Source organism: Mus pahari, chromosome 13 (genome assembly GCF_900095145.1).
Source record: "Mus pahari chromosome 13, PAHARI_EIJ_v1.1, whole genome shotgun sequence".
NCBI lineage: Eukaryota > Metazoa > Chordata > Mammalia > Rodentia > Muridae > Mus > Mus pahari.
In genome coordinates this window covers 80,972,664-80,988,868 of record NC_034602.1, presented here as the reverse complement: position 1 = coordinate 80,988,868, position 16,205 = coordinate 80,972,664, and the positions used below count along the sequence as shown (strand labels likewise).

The 16,205-nt window shown below is 46.1% G+C and overlaps 1 protein-coding gene across 3 annotated transcripts in view; it reads right to left on the bottom strand.

Moving 5' to 3' along the window:
* The window catches only part of Art3 (ADP-ribosyltransferase 3), a 45,558-nt gene that overhangs the window by 14,518 nt on the left and 14,835 nt on the right, over positions 1–16,205 (bottom strand). For 2 of the 3 annotated variants that reach the window (XM_029545270.1, XM_021211051.2), the window contains exons 2-4: positions 13,775–13,852; positions 8,741–9,449; positions 153–185 (exon numbers count right to left, since the gene is read on the bottom strand). In XM_029545270.1, coding sequence (XP_029401130.1) covers positions 153–185; positions 8,741–9,449; positions 13,775–13,843 — 811 coding nt within the window. In that variant the 5' untranslated portion in view covers positions 13,844–13,852. Of the gene's footprint in view, positions 1–152; positions 186–8,740; positions 9,450–13,774; positions 13,853–14,997; positions 15,100–16,205 lie in introns of those variants that run through there. The other variant, XM_021211050.2, reaches the window with a different exon arrangement.

The following is a 16,205-nucleotide window of genomic DNA, read 5'->3' as shown; positions in this document are numbered from 1 at the left end:
CCCCAAGGTGTTCTGCCCATGCAGACAAGGCGCCGGTCTGCGTGCAGGCAGGAACACCACATTGACCCATAATTGTGAGGGGGAAAAACAAACAAACACATCAAAACTAATAAAATTCCCATGACAGAGATGATCTTCTAAATTCATCTTACCTGAGTTCGCGATACAATTTTCTGTTTTTAGACCTGAAACACAAAGATAAAATTTTAGACATGACTTAAGTTTGTTTGTTTCTTTTGTTTGTTTGTTTAAAGATTTATTTATGTATGTATGTGAGTACAGTTTAGCTGTACAGATGATTGTGAGCCTTCATGTGGTTGTTGGGAATTGAATTTTAGGACCTCTGTCCCTCCGGTCAGCCCCACTTGCTCAGTCCCTGCTCACTCCAGCCCAAAGATTTATTTATTTATTTATTTATTATTATTATTATTATTTTATTTAATGTATTATTTTATTTATTTAAGTGCATTGTAGCTGTCTTCAGACACACCAGATCTCATTACAGATGGTTGTGAGCCACCATGTGGTTGCTGGGATTTGAACTCAGGACCTTCAGAAGAGCAGTCAGTGCTCTTACCTGCTGAGCCATCTCATCAGACCCTCTTTTTTTCTTTTTTAAAAGACTTATTTATTTGCTTTTATTTATGAGTACANTGTAGCTGTCTTCAGACACACCAGAAGTGGGCATCAAATCCCATTACAGATGGTTGTGAGCCACCATGTGGTTGCTAGGAACTGAACTCAGGACCTCTGGAAGAGCAGTCAGTGCTCTTAACCTCTGAGCCATTTCTCCAGCCCCATGACCTAAGTTTCAAATGATCTGTGGTTATTGGTAACCTAACCTGTAAATGCCTAGTTTCTCAGGCCCATACTTTAATGGGATGTGAAATTTCAGGAACATAGTTTTATCTTCACAGAATAGCCACAGCCTGTGATATGAACTGGGACAAGGCGCACACCTTTTGAGGGATCTGGTTTTACTAAGAAATTATGTATAATGACCGTGGAGGACCCTTACAGGGCTAGCACTTTACATTCCAGTCTATGCCTATGGTTTGTTACAAAATTTAGAGAGACTTGTCTAACTTGATGCTCTCTGTAGACAACAAGCGTTGCCCAGTCTTGGACACAACGATTCTCACCCCTTGGAGAAAGGGGTCTCAACCATGTTTTCAGGACCTTTTAACATATGAGCAAAGGTTCTCTTCCTATTCTTATAGAAGAAGAGTTGGTATGTTCCCAAGCACACCTCTGGGTGGGAAATGATCTATAATCTTGGGAGACTAGGGACATGGCATGAAACAGTCAGTGCTTCAGGTGGCTCCAGACACTTGCACGGTCGATGCCACAGGAAGTTGTCACCAATGCTCCAGTGATTGTGCCTAGGCAGGACAGAGCAGGACTCTGCCAGCCTGCCTAATATTAGTAGGTCAGTGAGAAAAATATGAAGATCTCAACATAAGCCATGGAGGGCAGCCTGGGTGCCCATGGAAGTCTGAATGGCTTGGTCTCCTCCCTGTATCCTGTCTGATTCATTGATTTAATGTTGAGGTCTGGTTACCCTAGGACATGCCCCTTAAAGACCTGCTCCACAATGACTCTCACAATGACCCACGTGCTCTTCTATAATCTACTTTCAAATCCCTTATAATTTTTAGAATTTAAACCAGAAATACAGGTAACTTGGTCTGATTTCCACATGTCCGGGACATAACAATTCTGTTAGAATCTAGTGGATGGCCATGAGGGTGCTGTCAATTCGAGAGAACCTAGAACGACCTGGGAGGTGGGCCTCTTGTCTGTAGTGGGTAATGTTAATTGCATCCCTTGAGATGGGAAGGCCTGCCCACTGTGGGCGGCACCATTCCCTGGCTAGCATCTTGGACTGTGTAAACAGGAAAAGGGAAAAAGCATGCCTGCTGCCCTGACTTCCCCACCATGATTGGCTGTAGCCTGGAACGATGAGCTAAAATAAACCCTTTCTCACTCAGATTGCTTTTGTATTTTACCACAGCAATGAGAGGAGGAGCTAAGCAACACTGTAACGCAAAGTGCTTAGCTAAAACAGACCAAGACAGAATGAGAACAGTTTTGACGACTACTGCGCAATTCCCTCGCAAGCAAGAGGTGGTGGCCCCACCTCGACTGGAGTTTAGTGGAAAATTAGGGGAAATGTGGATGATTCTAGAATTTCTAGGCATGAGGAGGGAAACAGACTAGGAAAACAGGAAAAGGCCGAATGGATATGGGAAATGAGAGAGACCTTCATCCTCACCTACATGGACTCAACTTAATTGTTTCTGAGTCGAAGGTTTCCATACAGCTGACTAGATCATGCCCTCCATAGGAACGACACTAACCTGTCATAAACAAGTCTGTTAACTAAGACTAGCTAGTTGGTGGCAGGGGGGGGGGGACTGGAGAGATGGCTCAGCAGGTAAGAGCACTGACTGCTCTTCCAAAGGTCCCGAGTTCAAATCCCAGCAACCACATGGTGGCTCACAACCACCCATNATNAGANCTGANGCCCTCTTCTGGNNNNTCTNAAGACAGCTACAGTGTACTTACATATGATAAATAAATAAATCTTAAAAAAAAAAAAAAAGACAGCTAGTTAGCCAGACATGTGCCTCATAGGGTAAAGCACTTGACAGGGAGGACCAAGTTCAACCTCTGGAACCCACGTGAAGATCAAAGAAGAGAGGCAACTCTGGAAAGTTGTTCTCTGACCTCTGTGGCACAGATGTGGCGCGTATGCCTCCCCTAGTCATGCACACACATACAAGATGATTTTAAAAAGATGCCTCATGAACCATGCTCATGATAAAACCGCATCTTTCATTTATCTTGCCAAGTGGTTGCCCAGCTGTTAAGCATGTCTGATTTGTCTGATGTTGTATTGCTTAAAACACACAAAATGTCCAGGTATTCCCTGTAGCCTAGGGGTCCCTGTGCATAGACTTAAGGCATGACGAGGCACTCCAAACTGAGATCTCAGACGCTGTAACATCCTTACCTCCCACTTACCCAAACAACTAGCTCAATGGAGCCCTGCTACAATGCTCGAAAATAGCACGGTTCAATGATAAACCAGTCAGTCTCCGGAGCGAACACAAGCAATCCTGCTTCGAGGTGCTGGAATGGTGTTACGTGTTCTATGCCTTAGAGTGTGCTTGCTGGGCGGAACTACAAATGGTGGTCCTGTCTCACTACATGAACTGACGACCGATCCCAGATAGTTTCAAACAACCCAGGAGCCTCCGCACTCCCAGGAGATGCTCACGTGTAGCAATCAGAAGCAATGGAAATCATATTTAATACCAACTCTGGCCTGGGTGGGATGGTGTTTGTTTTCTGAAGACAGAAGGAATACTTATGCTAAGCAAGCCCTCTACCCGCATATCCTTAGCCTCAGGGCGGATGTGTAAGAAATCAATCTGGACAGCCCGATACTTTTGATGGCTTAGCAGGATCTGACTCAGCGTGTCACAGTGAGTCCACGAATAGGCTTACGCCAGCGACAAGAGCGCAGAGGTTCCTCTCGGCCAGCAAGGCCTGTTTTCAACCAGGGAACAGTTAGTATCTTCCCGCTTCCCTGACTCTGTAAGTATGCAGAGCATCATTCAGACCTCCCCCTGGGCAGGACCGCGTCTGATGCAGCAGGCCGTCCATGCTCAGACTATTCGTTAAGGTGATCAGGGTTTAGGCATGTACTGTTTCTCTGCTTGTAAGTCTTCTGTAGATCTGCACTGCGGGGACATGAGGCATTCTACAGCCTGGGCTTTCTCATGCCTGAGCCACAGCCCTCCAAACCCAGTTACAGTTTTGCAGTGGGATTGCTTTTAGTGGTAAGGAGTTTAGTCTGATCACACAGCTGACGTTCCATCTTTATCAAGTTTTCCAGAGAAATAACTAAGATGGTTGACCTGCTCTAGCCTCTTCTGAGGAAGGAAAAGGTGTTCATTCTTTCCCTCTGTGGTCTTGGGTTCATAGCAAGACTAGCCAGGAATGACCACCAGGAATTAGACCCTCCATTTCCTAACAGATGGGGCTAGTTTGTTGTTTGTTGTTCTTTGTTTGCTTTTAGCTAGCCAGTCTTTGTAAGAGCCACACTGGATTTTTACACTGGAAATCATAGGTAAGTTTTCAACAGCGACACAGGACTCTATGTCTAGCATGCTAAGTCTAGTAACGTTGCCTTAGAAACACTGCCTTTTCCCATCCAGAACCACAGTTTTTGTTGTTGTTGCTTTTGTTTGTTTGTTTTCTGGTGCTGGAGGACGGACCCCAAGGGCCTCTCACTGTCCAGCAAGTGTTCTCCCAGCCAGCCACGCCTACAGCTGGCCTTAGGAAGCCTCTGACTGTGCATTCCCATTGGTTATCTCTAGATGGCAGCAGAGGGCTTCAGGTTAGGTCTTGCTGCTGCCTTGGAGAGTGCTCTACAAACACGTGGTAAGTGGTGTCCCCAGAGATCTCTTTTGTGGCTGAGCTGAATATTAGCCCCTCCCCCATGCCCCATTCCCTTTCTCATTCCCCTTGTACACAGGCTTATAATGTGCCAAGAATGTCTCGAGCCCCTGGCTCATTCAGAGTCAGTCCACCAGCTCACCTGTCGTTGCATCTTTTGTTTTATCATTATTCCAGTCACAGTCTTGAGCGCTGTGGGTTTCACTGCCCGCCGCATCCCATCGGCCAGGCACTGGTTGCTAAACATGGTTGGCAGCCAGAGCTTTTGTATAACCAGGACCTCCATAAATGGTATTTGCCTGAATGCATTGGGGCACCAAAATAGGTTATGATTTCTACAGTCCAGCTGCGACTGGGTTTCTGACTGGGCTGTGCTAGGGAGATTAAACACACTCAGTGGGGGAGGAAGGAGACCGTGCTTAAAGTGTTTGGTTATCTCTATGTTCCCTCTTCTTACACAGTTTAACTGTTACCCAGTGGTCAACCAAAGGCTGCAAATAAATATCTGTGAGAGAGAGGTGGGGAGCAAGCTTCACAGAATTTCTAGTGTAGCGTACTATACTAGAAATATACTGTTATCATTATTCTATTATTATTAAACTCTTGGTGTACCTAATTTATAAATCAAACTTTATCATATTATGGATGTATAGAAAAATACATAGTACATGTAGGATTTGGTATAAGCCATGGTCTCAGGCAACCACTTATTGGAACACTCAATCATCATGGATAAGGGAGAAATAATACATTACTCAGCCTTGGCCAATTTTAAGCCACTGTGATGTAGGAGAAATAAGAAAAGGCTCCAACTCTGGTATAAGCTGGCTCTAGCTGGCTTGGTTTGGGGTCATGGCCACTATCTAGAGGGTGAAGGGCTGAATGTTCTTTAACACAATCTGCTCATTTGTGTTGGCATCACCTCAAGAAGAATGCTCAGAAATTATATGCAGCTTGAATGCAGATCAGGAACGGGGCAGGTGAGGTGTCCAGAGTGATTAAGGAAGCATCCACTCCTAACGTCAGGGACCAGGGACGTGCAGGAGGTCAAAGTGTAAGGCTCTGGGATCACTGCACTCTCGGCACTGCGGGGGGCCTCATAGCTTCTGCTGTCCAACTGCAAGAATGTCAGCATCCCAGCCAAGCATGCTGTCTCCTCCTCCGCACTGTCCTACCCGCCCTTTTATCGCTTTGTACACTGGGCACATGAAGCCAAGGTCTAAAGCCTTCCCTGTTTCTGAGGCCAACTGTAGTGTTCGCTGTTAGACCCAGCAGCAATGGGTTCTGGTTCAGTTAGATAAGCACATAGCTCTCCTCACTCTGTGTGTGTGTGTTGTGTGTGTGTGTGTGTGTGTGTGTGTGTGTGTGTGTGTGTGTGTTTTCAGAGAATGCAAGGTAATACACACACCAGGGAGCAGACAAGGGATCTTTTCTCTAACCCCACCCTCCGTAATTACAAGAGCGCACAGTGCAGTTCGCAGGTCGTATAAGGGCTGTTCTATGATCTCATGACGACGTGTAAGACAGTAACTCTTGAACCGAGCACTGCAGTGACTCTCTCTGGTCAGCACCAGAGTCCGGGGCCTGCCTCTGGACGTGCGGCACTGCTCTCAGGAAGTTTGAAGCCATGGCTTTTTGTCCCAGGACCTTAGGTCCTGCTTGTTTCTCCTGCTCACTGTTACCTCACATTCAGGGGCTTTGTTTAGCTCAGGCAGTGCTGGGTAGAGCTACCATTCTGCACTTTGCACATTACAGAGGAAGGCTACAAAGGGATCTGGCCATTTTCATAGGAGGAGGGAGGATGGGTCTCATACAGCAAGGCACAAACCCATAGCACTCAGAATATTGCAGATAAAGAAAATGTCCTACTTAAGACTTCCAGAATAAAACACTCAGCTCTCAGGCTGGGACATATGTAGATCAGGGATAAAGGACTTGCCTAGCATGTTCCCCGTTCTAGGTTTCATCTACAGCAGCAAAAACAAAACAAAAAGAAACGCAAAACCCAAACATCAAAAAACCCACACCAGAACTCATCCAGTGTGACTAGTAAAAGTGTTTCCACACACCCACGTCAAGGCCCCTCAGCTCAGCCTTCTCTGGAGGACTAGGTGTGAGAGTTAACAGTGTGTACCAAAGATGTCCACCATCGCTTCCTCCCCTCAGATAGTTCCAGCCTGAGGGTTACTTCCCTCAGAGACTGTTCCTACCAAGATTAGTCAAACCCATGTCTTTGGTCCAGCTGTGTGCTATAAAGCCTGGCCCTTGTTTATCAGTATGTAATAGTCCTGCCTCTCTGCTCAACTCTATGTAATAAACTCTATGTAATAAACATGTAATAAACTCCATGTAATAAACATGCTGAGCTTCTGAGGTTTCTTTATTGAACGTTCAGACAGCTCAACCCTAGCTATTTCTGCATGTCTGTCTTGTCTTGTCTTGTTTTCATTCTCTCATCAATTCCCAGTAAGGCCCAAGTCCCTAGAGCCATGCAAAGATGTGGCAGGCTACAAAAACTATTATTTGAGCTTAAAGACAGGTACTTTACACATTCAGTCTTAGAAAATTTTCCTCAAGATACCATGTCTCAGAAAACTGTGCTTGACACTTGGCCTCACTGCACCAAACAAAGGAGAGTAACCTGGGGAAGACCTGCAAACCCAGATCAGGGTTGTGTAGGAGAAGCAAAACCTTAGCTTGGTGGAGCGGAGAGGCTGGGGGACCTTTGGTGAGCACAGCCCATAGCAGGATGATGTGGGAATCTGGGTATATCCAGGGGCGGGAAAGAGGAACATACAGAGAGATTCCTACTTCTGTCAAAAGGTCTGGGGTGAATTATTAATAGGATATTTTTAAATGAAGTCATAAAATTACCCTGGTAAAGGAAGTATTACAGAGGAAAAAAACGAACCAACATAACAAAACCCCAGCAGTTTACTAGACCGAGAGCACACATGGGGAAGAAGGCGAGGTCATCAGACGGTTAGGGAAGAGAGCAGTCATCAGACATTGTCTGCTTACTGACCCTCCAACGACCCTGTCTCTTTCTTTCCTTCCTTCCTTCCTTCCTTCCTTCCTTCCTTCCTTCCTTCCTTGACACGATCTCTTTATGCATTCCAGGCTAGACCCAAACCCAAGATCACAGATGTGCACAACATCCTAGCAGCCACTTCTAATTCCCCTTCTTCCTGTGTCACAGAGGCTGCAAAACTGACCTCCTCCTGTCTAAGCCTTTCCTGTAGCTGTGTGTGACCAAGAACGAGTTCCAGCAAAGGGCTGGAGTCAGAAGTACAATGAAGGCATGTGGCAGGGCTTTTGTCCTCCCTGGAAAACAGGCGGACGGTCAGGCCTTCTGGGTCTGTCTTGGATGCTGACCGATGCCTCAAGGCAACCATGAATCCTTAGACCAATGGAACAGAGAGATAGCCTGGGTTACTAATGCTGCAGAGGAGCTGTGGAACCTGACAGCGTAGCCCTAGTCACTAAGAACTGCAAGGCTTTCTATTAAAGCCGAGAGAAATACAAGGAGTCTTTATAATCCTTAGGATGCGAAGAGAGCACTCGATCACTAACCTACTACTCTCTTAGACAGGGTCTCACCTTAGTTGCCCAAGCCTTGACATTTCTGCCTCGGCCTCCTGAGCAGGTGGGAGCACAAGCCTGCACCATTGATCCAGGAACAGTAAAGAGGGTTTAAATGACATGTGGTGTATGAGGGCTGAATACTCCATTGGGAATATTTAGACCATGTCTAAAAAAAAAAATTAAGTTCAAAAAGAATGATAGCACGCTATTCATTTACAAACATGATGGTGTGTACTTGGAAAATCCAGCTTAAATTTAGTATGGATTCCAGAAGGTTGGGAACGGGTTGGAATTGTGGTTACTGTCTGACCTGTAGCAGGAATTCTCAACGCTGGCACTACTGACATTTTGGACCAGATAATTCTTAGTTACAGGACAGGGTCCTGAGCTTTGTTCAGCCATACCTGCCCAATAACAGTCACACCTCTTCCTAAGTTGTGACAACCAAAAATTGTTTCTGTCCATTGCGGGGGGGGGGGGGGGGAGGAACGACGGACCCTTCGGGGCAAAATGGGCTTTGCTTTACAGCGCTGCTCCGTCGTTTAACTTTAGTAATGAAGTACAGGTATTTATCTGACAACTGAGTTGTGGATGAAGAAACAGCGTTCAGTGTGAGGCTGAAAACTGCCTCGCCCCACCCCTTTCCTCGCAGACAGATGCGCGGAGCTGGTCAGGAGAGATCACTTACCCCCGAGGAATGCACACTCGTAGTAGCTGCAGGTATTGTTTATGCTCTGAAGGATAAGGTCGTCGCTAGTTCCTTTCCTCGACACTTGAAAAACCTCACTCAGAGGTATTAAAACAACACTTTCGGCTTCTTTATTAAGAAACTTTCCCACGGCGACTCCAAAGCAGGTCTGGATGGTTAGTACCCGATGATTGTTGGCTGTCTCGGGTTTGGCTGAATACGCCAACGTGAAGTTGCCCAGCCTGACCTGGTTTTGCTCTCCGAACGTGAATGAAATGTCTGGGCTTGTGCTGTACACCACAGTTTTGTAACTTTTCTCGCAAGGTCGTCTCAGCAGCTGCAGGGCTCTTACCAGGTAAAAATGAAAAGCCTTGAACGGGAAGTTATAGATGTACCGTCTTCGGGACAGGCCGGCCATCTTCACAGCGCCGTTGAATGTGTGGTAGAAGGGAGTCTGTTCCTGAGCCTCAGTCAGGAAGGCCGTCAGAGCTATTCCATAGGGGTCCTTGAAGTTCCTAGGGAGGAAGAGCTGAGCCTTCCGCGCTTCCCACTGGATCTCCGCATTGTCCCACACCGTCCGCAGGAGCGCATCGTTTGCCTGTTCCTCTTTCTCCATCTGCGGAATATACTTGGTTTCCATTCTGCTTTTGCACTTCAGGTATTCGTCGTCAAACGCATTCTCTGCCATGTCTAACACTTCCGCCTTCACCTTCGGAGCAAAAGGAAAGGACCGCTCTTGAAATCACACATTTATTTGATATAAATTTCTCTCACAGTAGCATGCCCACTCTCCCGTGCCCTTTTAATTATGGATCACATCCCACTGTGCGGACCACAGAGAGAGTCTGTGTCAGTGGAGAGGTGCGGGTAGGAATTCTCTGCAATTCACTCACCTGAGCTCGGGGGTGGGAGGAGAACGAAGACAGTCTAGGCCATGCTGGAACATCCTTCGCTACGGTTCCTCCAACTCTTAAGACCGTTTTTGTATAATGCAAAGTATCATGTATAAAATACTGCATGTGATAGAAAATACATCCCGACAAATGTCACCTTTCTCTCTGGACGCACCCTCCCTTATTCATGTGACACGGATAGGACTGACTTTGCACTTCTGGCCCAAAGTAAAAGCAGGTGATCCAGGTCCAGCAATCAGAACACCCTTTCCTTAAAGAAACCCTTTCCTTTAAAACTGTCAGCCTCGGGCTAGTTTTGGCTTAGGAATTCCAACAGCTGTTCTTGGAGTCCCACCAGGGGACATGGTCATGAAGGAGGGAGAGCTGTGAAGCAACTGATGGCACTGACAGAAAGGGAGGGCTGTAAGGATGAGGGTGTCCCTGTGAGGGCCACATCTTTCTGTCGACCGCCCCCTTGTCCCCTTCGTTTTGGATGCCCCAAAGACCCACCATCCATGTCTAAGGCCAAATGTATAAACTCACTGCTCACAACCATTAGTACAACCACCTGTTCATTCAGCTGTTTGTGGAGTCTTCCTTGGACGCTTCCGGCTCTGGCTATCACCGCACCCCACCTCCACCCCAGCCCCATTTCTAACCCTAACAGACTTCTGCTTTCTATGCGTCCCCTCTTTCTCAGCACTCAATGCTTCAATGGTGGAGGGGGGGGGTACTATCACTAGCCTCCTTTTTTTTTTTTTTTTTTTTTACTTTACTTCATTTATTTTAAAGGTTTGATTATTTTATTTTATGTGTACGAGTGCTTGTGTGCGTGTATGTAAGTCACCACGTGAGTGCCTGGGGCTTGGACGTTAGTAGACAGCGTCACTGGAGTTCTGGGCGGTTGTGAGCCATGTGGGTGCTGGGAACAGAACCCACGTCCTCTGTAAGAACAGCAAGTGCTCATAGCCTTCAAGCATCTCTCCTGCCCCTTTCCTTTAGAGATAAGGAGACTAAGATACTGAGACCTCTCTTGTACATTTTTTTTTCTTTAAAGATACCGAGACAGTACTTGTATTTGATCCCAGGCACTCCGGTTCCAGAGTTTTGCCTTCTTCTGTTGCTTCTGAAGACTGACGTGTACATGGCACTAGGTGGGGCAGGGCCAGAAACGGATGACTGACCTCGGGAGCTTCAGCCGGGGCTCAGTGAGCCCCCTGCACTCCCAAGTTTGTAGGTCAGTTTCCTGACATGGGGATTTGAGCTTCACAGATCAAGTCACTGCAGTTGCGAAGATATGAAATGCACTCTGCTCGCCAGCACAGAATGTACCAGAGATCAGCCTGAGCACCAAAGCTTGTTTTATCTTGAAGACAGCAACATAAGACATCAGACCTGAAACCACCTCCCACATTCCTCCCGCCGGATCAGAATCGAGCCAATATGTTCCTGTCTTTTCCCTATGCCTCACAAAGCAGTCTTCACATGTCTAATTTTAGACAGCAAGCCTTTCTGGCCAGACACCATAGCTGATTGTGTGTTCTGTACAGGGCGTGCCTTGTGGTGGCACAGCTCCTAGGACCGTCACCATTGAGGACAAGTGAATGAACAGGGAGAAGCAGGTAGGAAGATTAGGTGGATGAGCTGATGTCTTCCCCTGACGTATCCACCTAAGTAAAAGCCCACAGCGATGAAATTCAGCTACTGAAAATTCATTTCAAATATGTGGAAATGACCTTGGTGTTTCAGAAGAGAATCCAATTAATGGAAAAACATTAGTAAAAGATGTATGATAAAATGGTGTGTTGCAAACCAATACTTAAAAGGCAAATTAAAACCACACGAGGCACCACTTCATACCCTCCAGAATGAAAATAATGACCAGAACAAAAACAAAAACAAACAAACAAACAAGGGCAAAGCAGGAAAATCACAAGCAGATAGGAGCAGCTGAACAAACTGGAGCACCTGAACTGGAGCCCTGATTCGTGCTGAGTGGAGTGCAGCTGATATGGAAGGCCCTGCCTGCAGCAGTACCTCGAGGAGTTCAACGTGAAGTTATGGTCTGACCCAGTGCCACTCTAGAAACACAGTGAAATGTGCGCTCACAATAATGTGCAGTTCTGTCATACAGAGTAGCACGGCTCCGGCTCAGTCATGTTCACCTATGCAGGTAGTACCAGGTGCACAACTACATATGTAAGTGTAGCCAGTCTTTTGCTACTTTGTGGGTTCTTCTTTCTTCCACCCTTAACCATCCCTTTTCTTCCACTCTTTCAACCCCCTAACACTAGATAGGAGAGAGAAAAGGAGAGAGGGGAAAGCAGGCAACATTATCATTAGACTACTGCCTTATGATTTGGGCATTGAGTTCCTTGGGCAAATCTGTCAGGATATTTAATTTCTTCTTCCCCTTGTTTCTGCTTGGCTGGTGACTACTTAGCAAGCTATGACCAACAGCAATCAACCAACAACCCACCCTGCCTCTCAGCACTCTAGCATTTATATACCCTCAACAAAGTCCCCAGAATTCCCAACAACACAAAATCACAGAAACTATCTGCTCCTGGCAAAATCACGCCCCTGCTGGAGCAGGAGGTAAATCATAATCAGCTGCTGTGGACAGTCCGAAGCAGCCCCCCATCCCCACACCTGATCACATTCTTAGTTTTTTTTTTTTTTTTTTTTTTTTTTTTTGAGACAGGGTTTCTCTGTGTAGCCTTGGCTGTCCTGGAACTCACTATGTAGACCAGCCTGGCCTCGAACTCAGAAATCCACCTGCCTCTACCTCCCGAGTGCTGGGATTAAAGGCGTGCGCCACCAACGCCTGGCACGTTCTTAGTTCTTATAGTGTTTCTGTGGTTTTTAAAGAAACCAAAGTTCCAAAACTGTCGCTACATAAACTGCTACCTATACAAGTAAGTCCTGCATAAGGCTTAGCAAGAGTGCTTCTATGTATCCCTAGAGAGCAATAAATATATGAGCATGGAAAACATTCACACAGAAACCCCTACGCAGATGTTCATGGCAGTACTATTTATAGTCACCATAAAGTGAAACAATCCAGATGCCTGATTGATAAACAAGATGTGGCACAGCCCTGTGATGGCGCTGGTGTTCATAAACAAAAAGAACGAGATACTAAAGCATGCCACAACCCCGATGGAATTTGAAAACAGTATGCTAAACCAAAGACACCAAACACAAGCAACCACATGCCACAGGATTCCACTCTGCTGAAATGTCCACACACCCCTCTGGTTGTCCGAGAGTGGAGGGAGGGGGAACTGGGGCTGACCTCCAGTATGTGAAGTGCCTCTCCAGAGCATTGGAAGGACGCTATAAACCGATGAAGTATGTGCTGCAAAATGTTTTAAGGGTATCTCAACTATATGTCTTAAGTTAAAGAACCAACAGCACAATGTGCAGGCCACGGGTATACAATGCTGCTGCTCTGGATTTCCAGAGTCTAGAAGGTGGATCAAAACTCCAAAACTGGATACAATGTTTTCAATTTAAGGCAGCTTAAAGAAGGCAAGTGAGACACCTGTTTCATGCCACTCATAAAGTATGTTACTGCTTTTAAATATTGAACTGCAAATAACATAAAATTTTTGTCAGTAAAAAGATAAACAAGGAAAGAAAAAACAAAAACAAAAAACAAACAAACAAAAAGATAAACAAGGGAATAGCCATTACTCAGTTTATATAACAAACATGGAACCAACACTGTGGCATTATTTGGAGAACACACGATATGTCCAGAATATTTATTCATATAGAAATGCTGTGCAGTATTAGCTGTAGGCAAGGTTAAAAGTACCATATGCAGTACTGATATGTTTTTAATTAAATTATACATAAAGAGAGAGAAACCACATAGGCTATCTACACGATCCCCCAAGAGTCGATCCCTCTGAGTGAGGGAGTCAGTGGTTGAATTTCTCTGTCTTCTTTGCTTAATTTAAATTTTTAAATTTTCTACACTTACTACATGCGTAACCTGCAAAAATGAAGGAAAAGCTGCTTACAACAAGTTAATTTGCCTATCCTGGCTCCTCTCTGTCCGCAGAGATGCCTCAAGCTGTATTACAGGGCTCCCATCTCAGGGAGCAAGCATGCTTCCCGTTCCCTGCATTACCTGGAAGATGTCCATTAGAACCGCGGCTGCCAGCAGCATGGTGACCATTTCAAAATGTCCCATCTTCATTTTTCTCGTCTGGATTAGAATGAAAAACTTTAATTCAGTTAAAGAATTAAAAGAGAGTTAACAAAGAAGGTTTGGGGAAACAGAACCAGATAAGGTGATGTTACATATTTTTTCATTCTGGATAGATATTGTGATAGTCGAAGTGATTATCAAATACATTCCTATGACTATAAGAGGCATTCAATTTTATCCAGATGTGTAACAGTTTGTTCTAGAGATATCGATGTGAAACTGCAGAGAATTTTGGTGCTTCCAAGTCTACTTCCACTTAACTCTAGACAGACCTCTCCTTCCAGAGATATTTTCCCCCCCATCTCTAAATGTCCCCTGAGCACGCACAGGAAACAACACAAACTAAAACCACCATGCTCTCACTCTGACTCCCAGTTTCTAAGAGTGGTCTAGAAACTTTCCCATGTGAAGCTTCCGTTCTTCGGTTCGCTTTGCAAGTTAGAGCACACCCACTGGGGTGGGAGCGGAGACATGAGGCCAGCAGCAGCACAAAACTGTTGGCCTGATGTGACCTCCCTCCTCCAACTCTTCACAATCAACGCAAGCCAGAGGTTGAGCCAGTGTGGAATGCCCTGACGCTAGGAACAGACTCAGGAGCCCTTCGAAGGTAGTGATTCTAACAAAATTCTATCATTCTCCCGGCTGGGCGCCCAATACCCATTCCGGTATTTGTGGCAGTGTAAGAGATAGACAGGAGAGCAAGAACCCTCACCGGCTGGAGCTATCCAGAGCCATTAACCAACTCAATCAGTGACACAGGTTGTTAGCCTCCGGTCTCTCACATACATAATGCTCCAGCAAAGCTGGTATTGCTGTAACTCAAATGAAGCCCCTATTTTCCTGTATTTTTACCAAACATCATAGTCTGGATTCTGAAAGAGATAATGAACTGCACAGGGGAAGAAAGGGCAGTCTTTCTTGTAATCCATCTTGGTCCCAGGTTCCCGTCTTCAAAAGCAGTCCTTTTTATCTAATGCTATTAAAATATCTGTAGTTATTTTAAGATGCTACTCTGTGTCAAACTTCCCTCTCAAAAAGTCTAAGGAATACCCCCGGGCAGCATGTGCCAGGCCAGCCGTGGGCCAGGGTTTTCCTTGGTCTTCCTTTCTGTAGTCTGGGTGCAAATCAATCAAAACGTTTACCTGGCGTTTGCACCTTTGCCGGAAGTTTAAATGACGCCCGTCTCACACCGGATTCCCACTCGGCTGTGGAGAGCGTCCCTCCAGGACAGGATGTTGTTGACAGTGAGCTGCTTGGGAATGCTTTTCTTTTTATAACACCCCTAGTGGTAGCTTGGCAGTGGCTCATTAGCCAACTTCTGCCCTGCTATTTATATCCGGTAGCTGCACTCTACCCTGGAACCACTGCTGTTAACACTAAGTCTCCAAGAGGTCTGTGAATCCACAGCAATTCCCCCGCCACGGAGCATGCTCAGTTCTGAACCCAACCCTGGACTCTTTTGGAGTGGGAGTGGGGGTGGGTGGCGGGGTGGTCAGTTCCCAACAACTGAGCCTTTGACACTCATGCGCCAGAGGGAAGTCTGAACTGTCCTCTCTTAGATGACACCCACAGCAAAGGGGAACACGGTCAACAGTGATGGCTATCACCACTCAACCAGCTGACTGCGTTTCAGGTACTGAGACACACAAGCTGAGCCAGGCGCTGAGACACACAAGCTGAGCATAGTACTGACGCGCGTTCGTTCGCAGTCCGATAAACCACTGTATGTGTAACAACTGCTCAGGATAAGCGAAGGCCAACGAAAGTCCAACTGGGAAGTTGGCAGGAAGGGAGCTGGGGATCCCGGCATCTGGAACACTTCATGGTCTCTGCATCAGTTCCTGCCTCTAGGTTCCTGCCCTGCTTGAGTTCTCGCTCTAACCTCCCTTAGAGATGGACGAGATGACCCCAGGTTGCTTCTGGTCACGGTGTTTATTGCGGTTCATTTTCTGAGGGTTCCTCACAGAACCACAATGACTTTGCTAGGCTGGGTGGCAAGTGAGCTCCAGGGATCCTCTTGGCTCCTGATTTCTGGGCTGGGGATCTGAATTCAGAACTTCTCACTTACACAGCAAGCACTTTATATCTCCTATGCTCTCAGTTTTTTAAAACAAGAAATGTGTCTTGGGGGCTTGAGCTAAGGCTCAGCAATGAAAAACACTGCCTTGATTACCGTAACCCACATGGCAGTTGTTTGAATGAAAATGGCCCCAATAGGCTCATGTATTTGTATGCTTAATCCTAAATTGGTGGAGCTGTTTGGGAAAGACTAGGATGTGTGGCCATATTGGAGGGGGTGTGTCACTGGGGACAGGCTTTGAGTTTTCTTTCTTTCTTTCTTTCTTTCTTT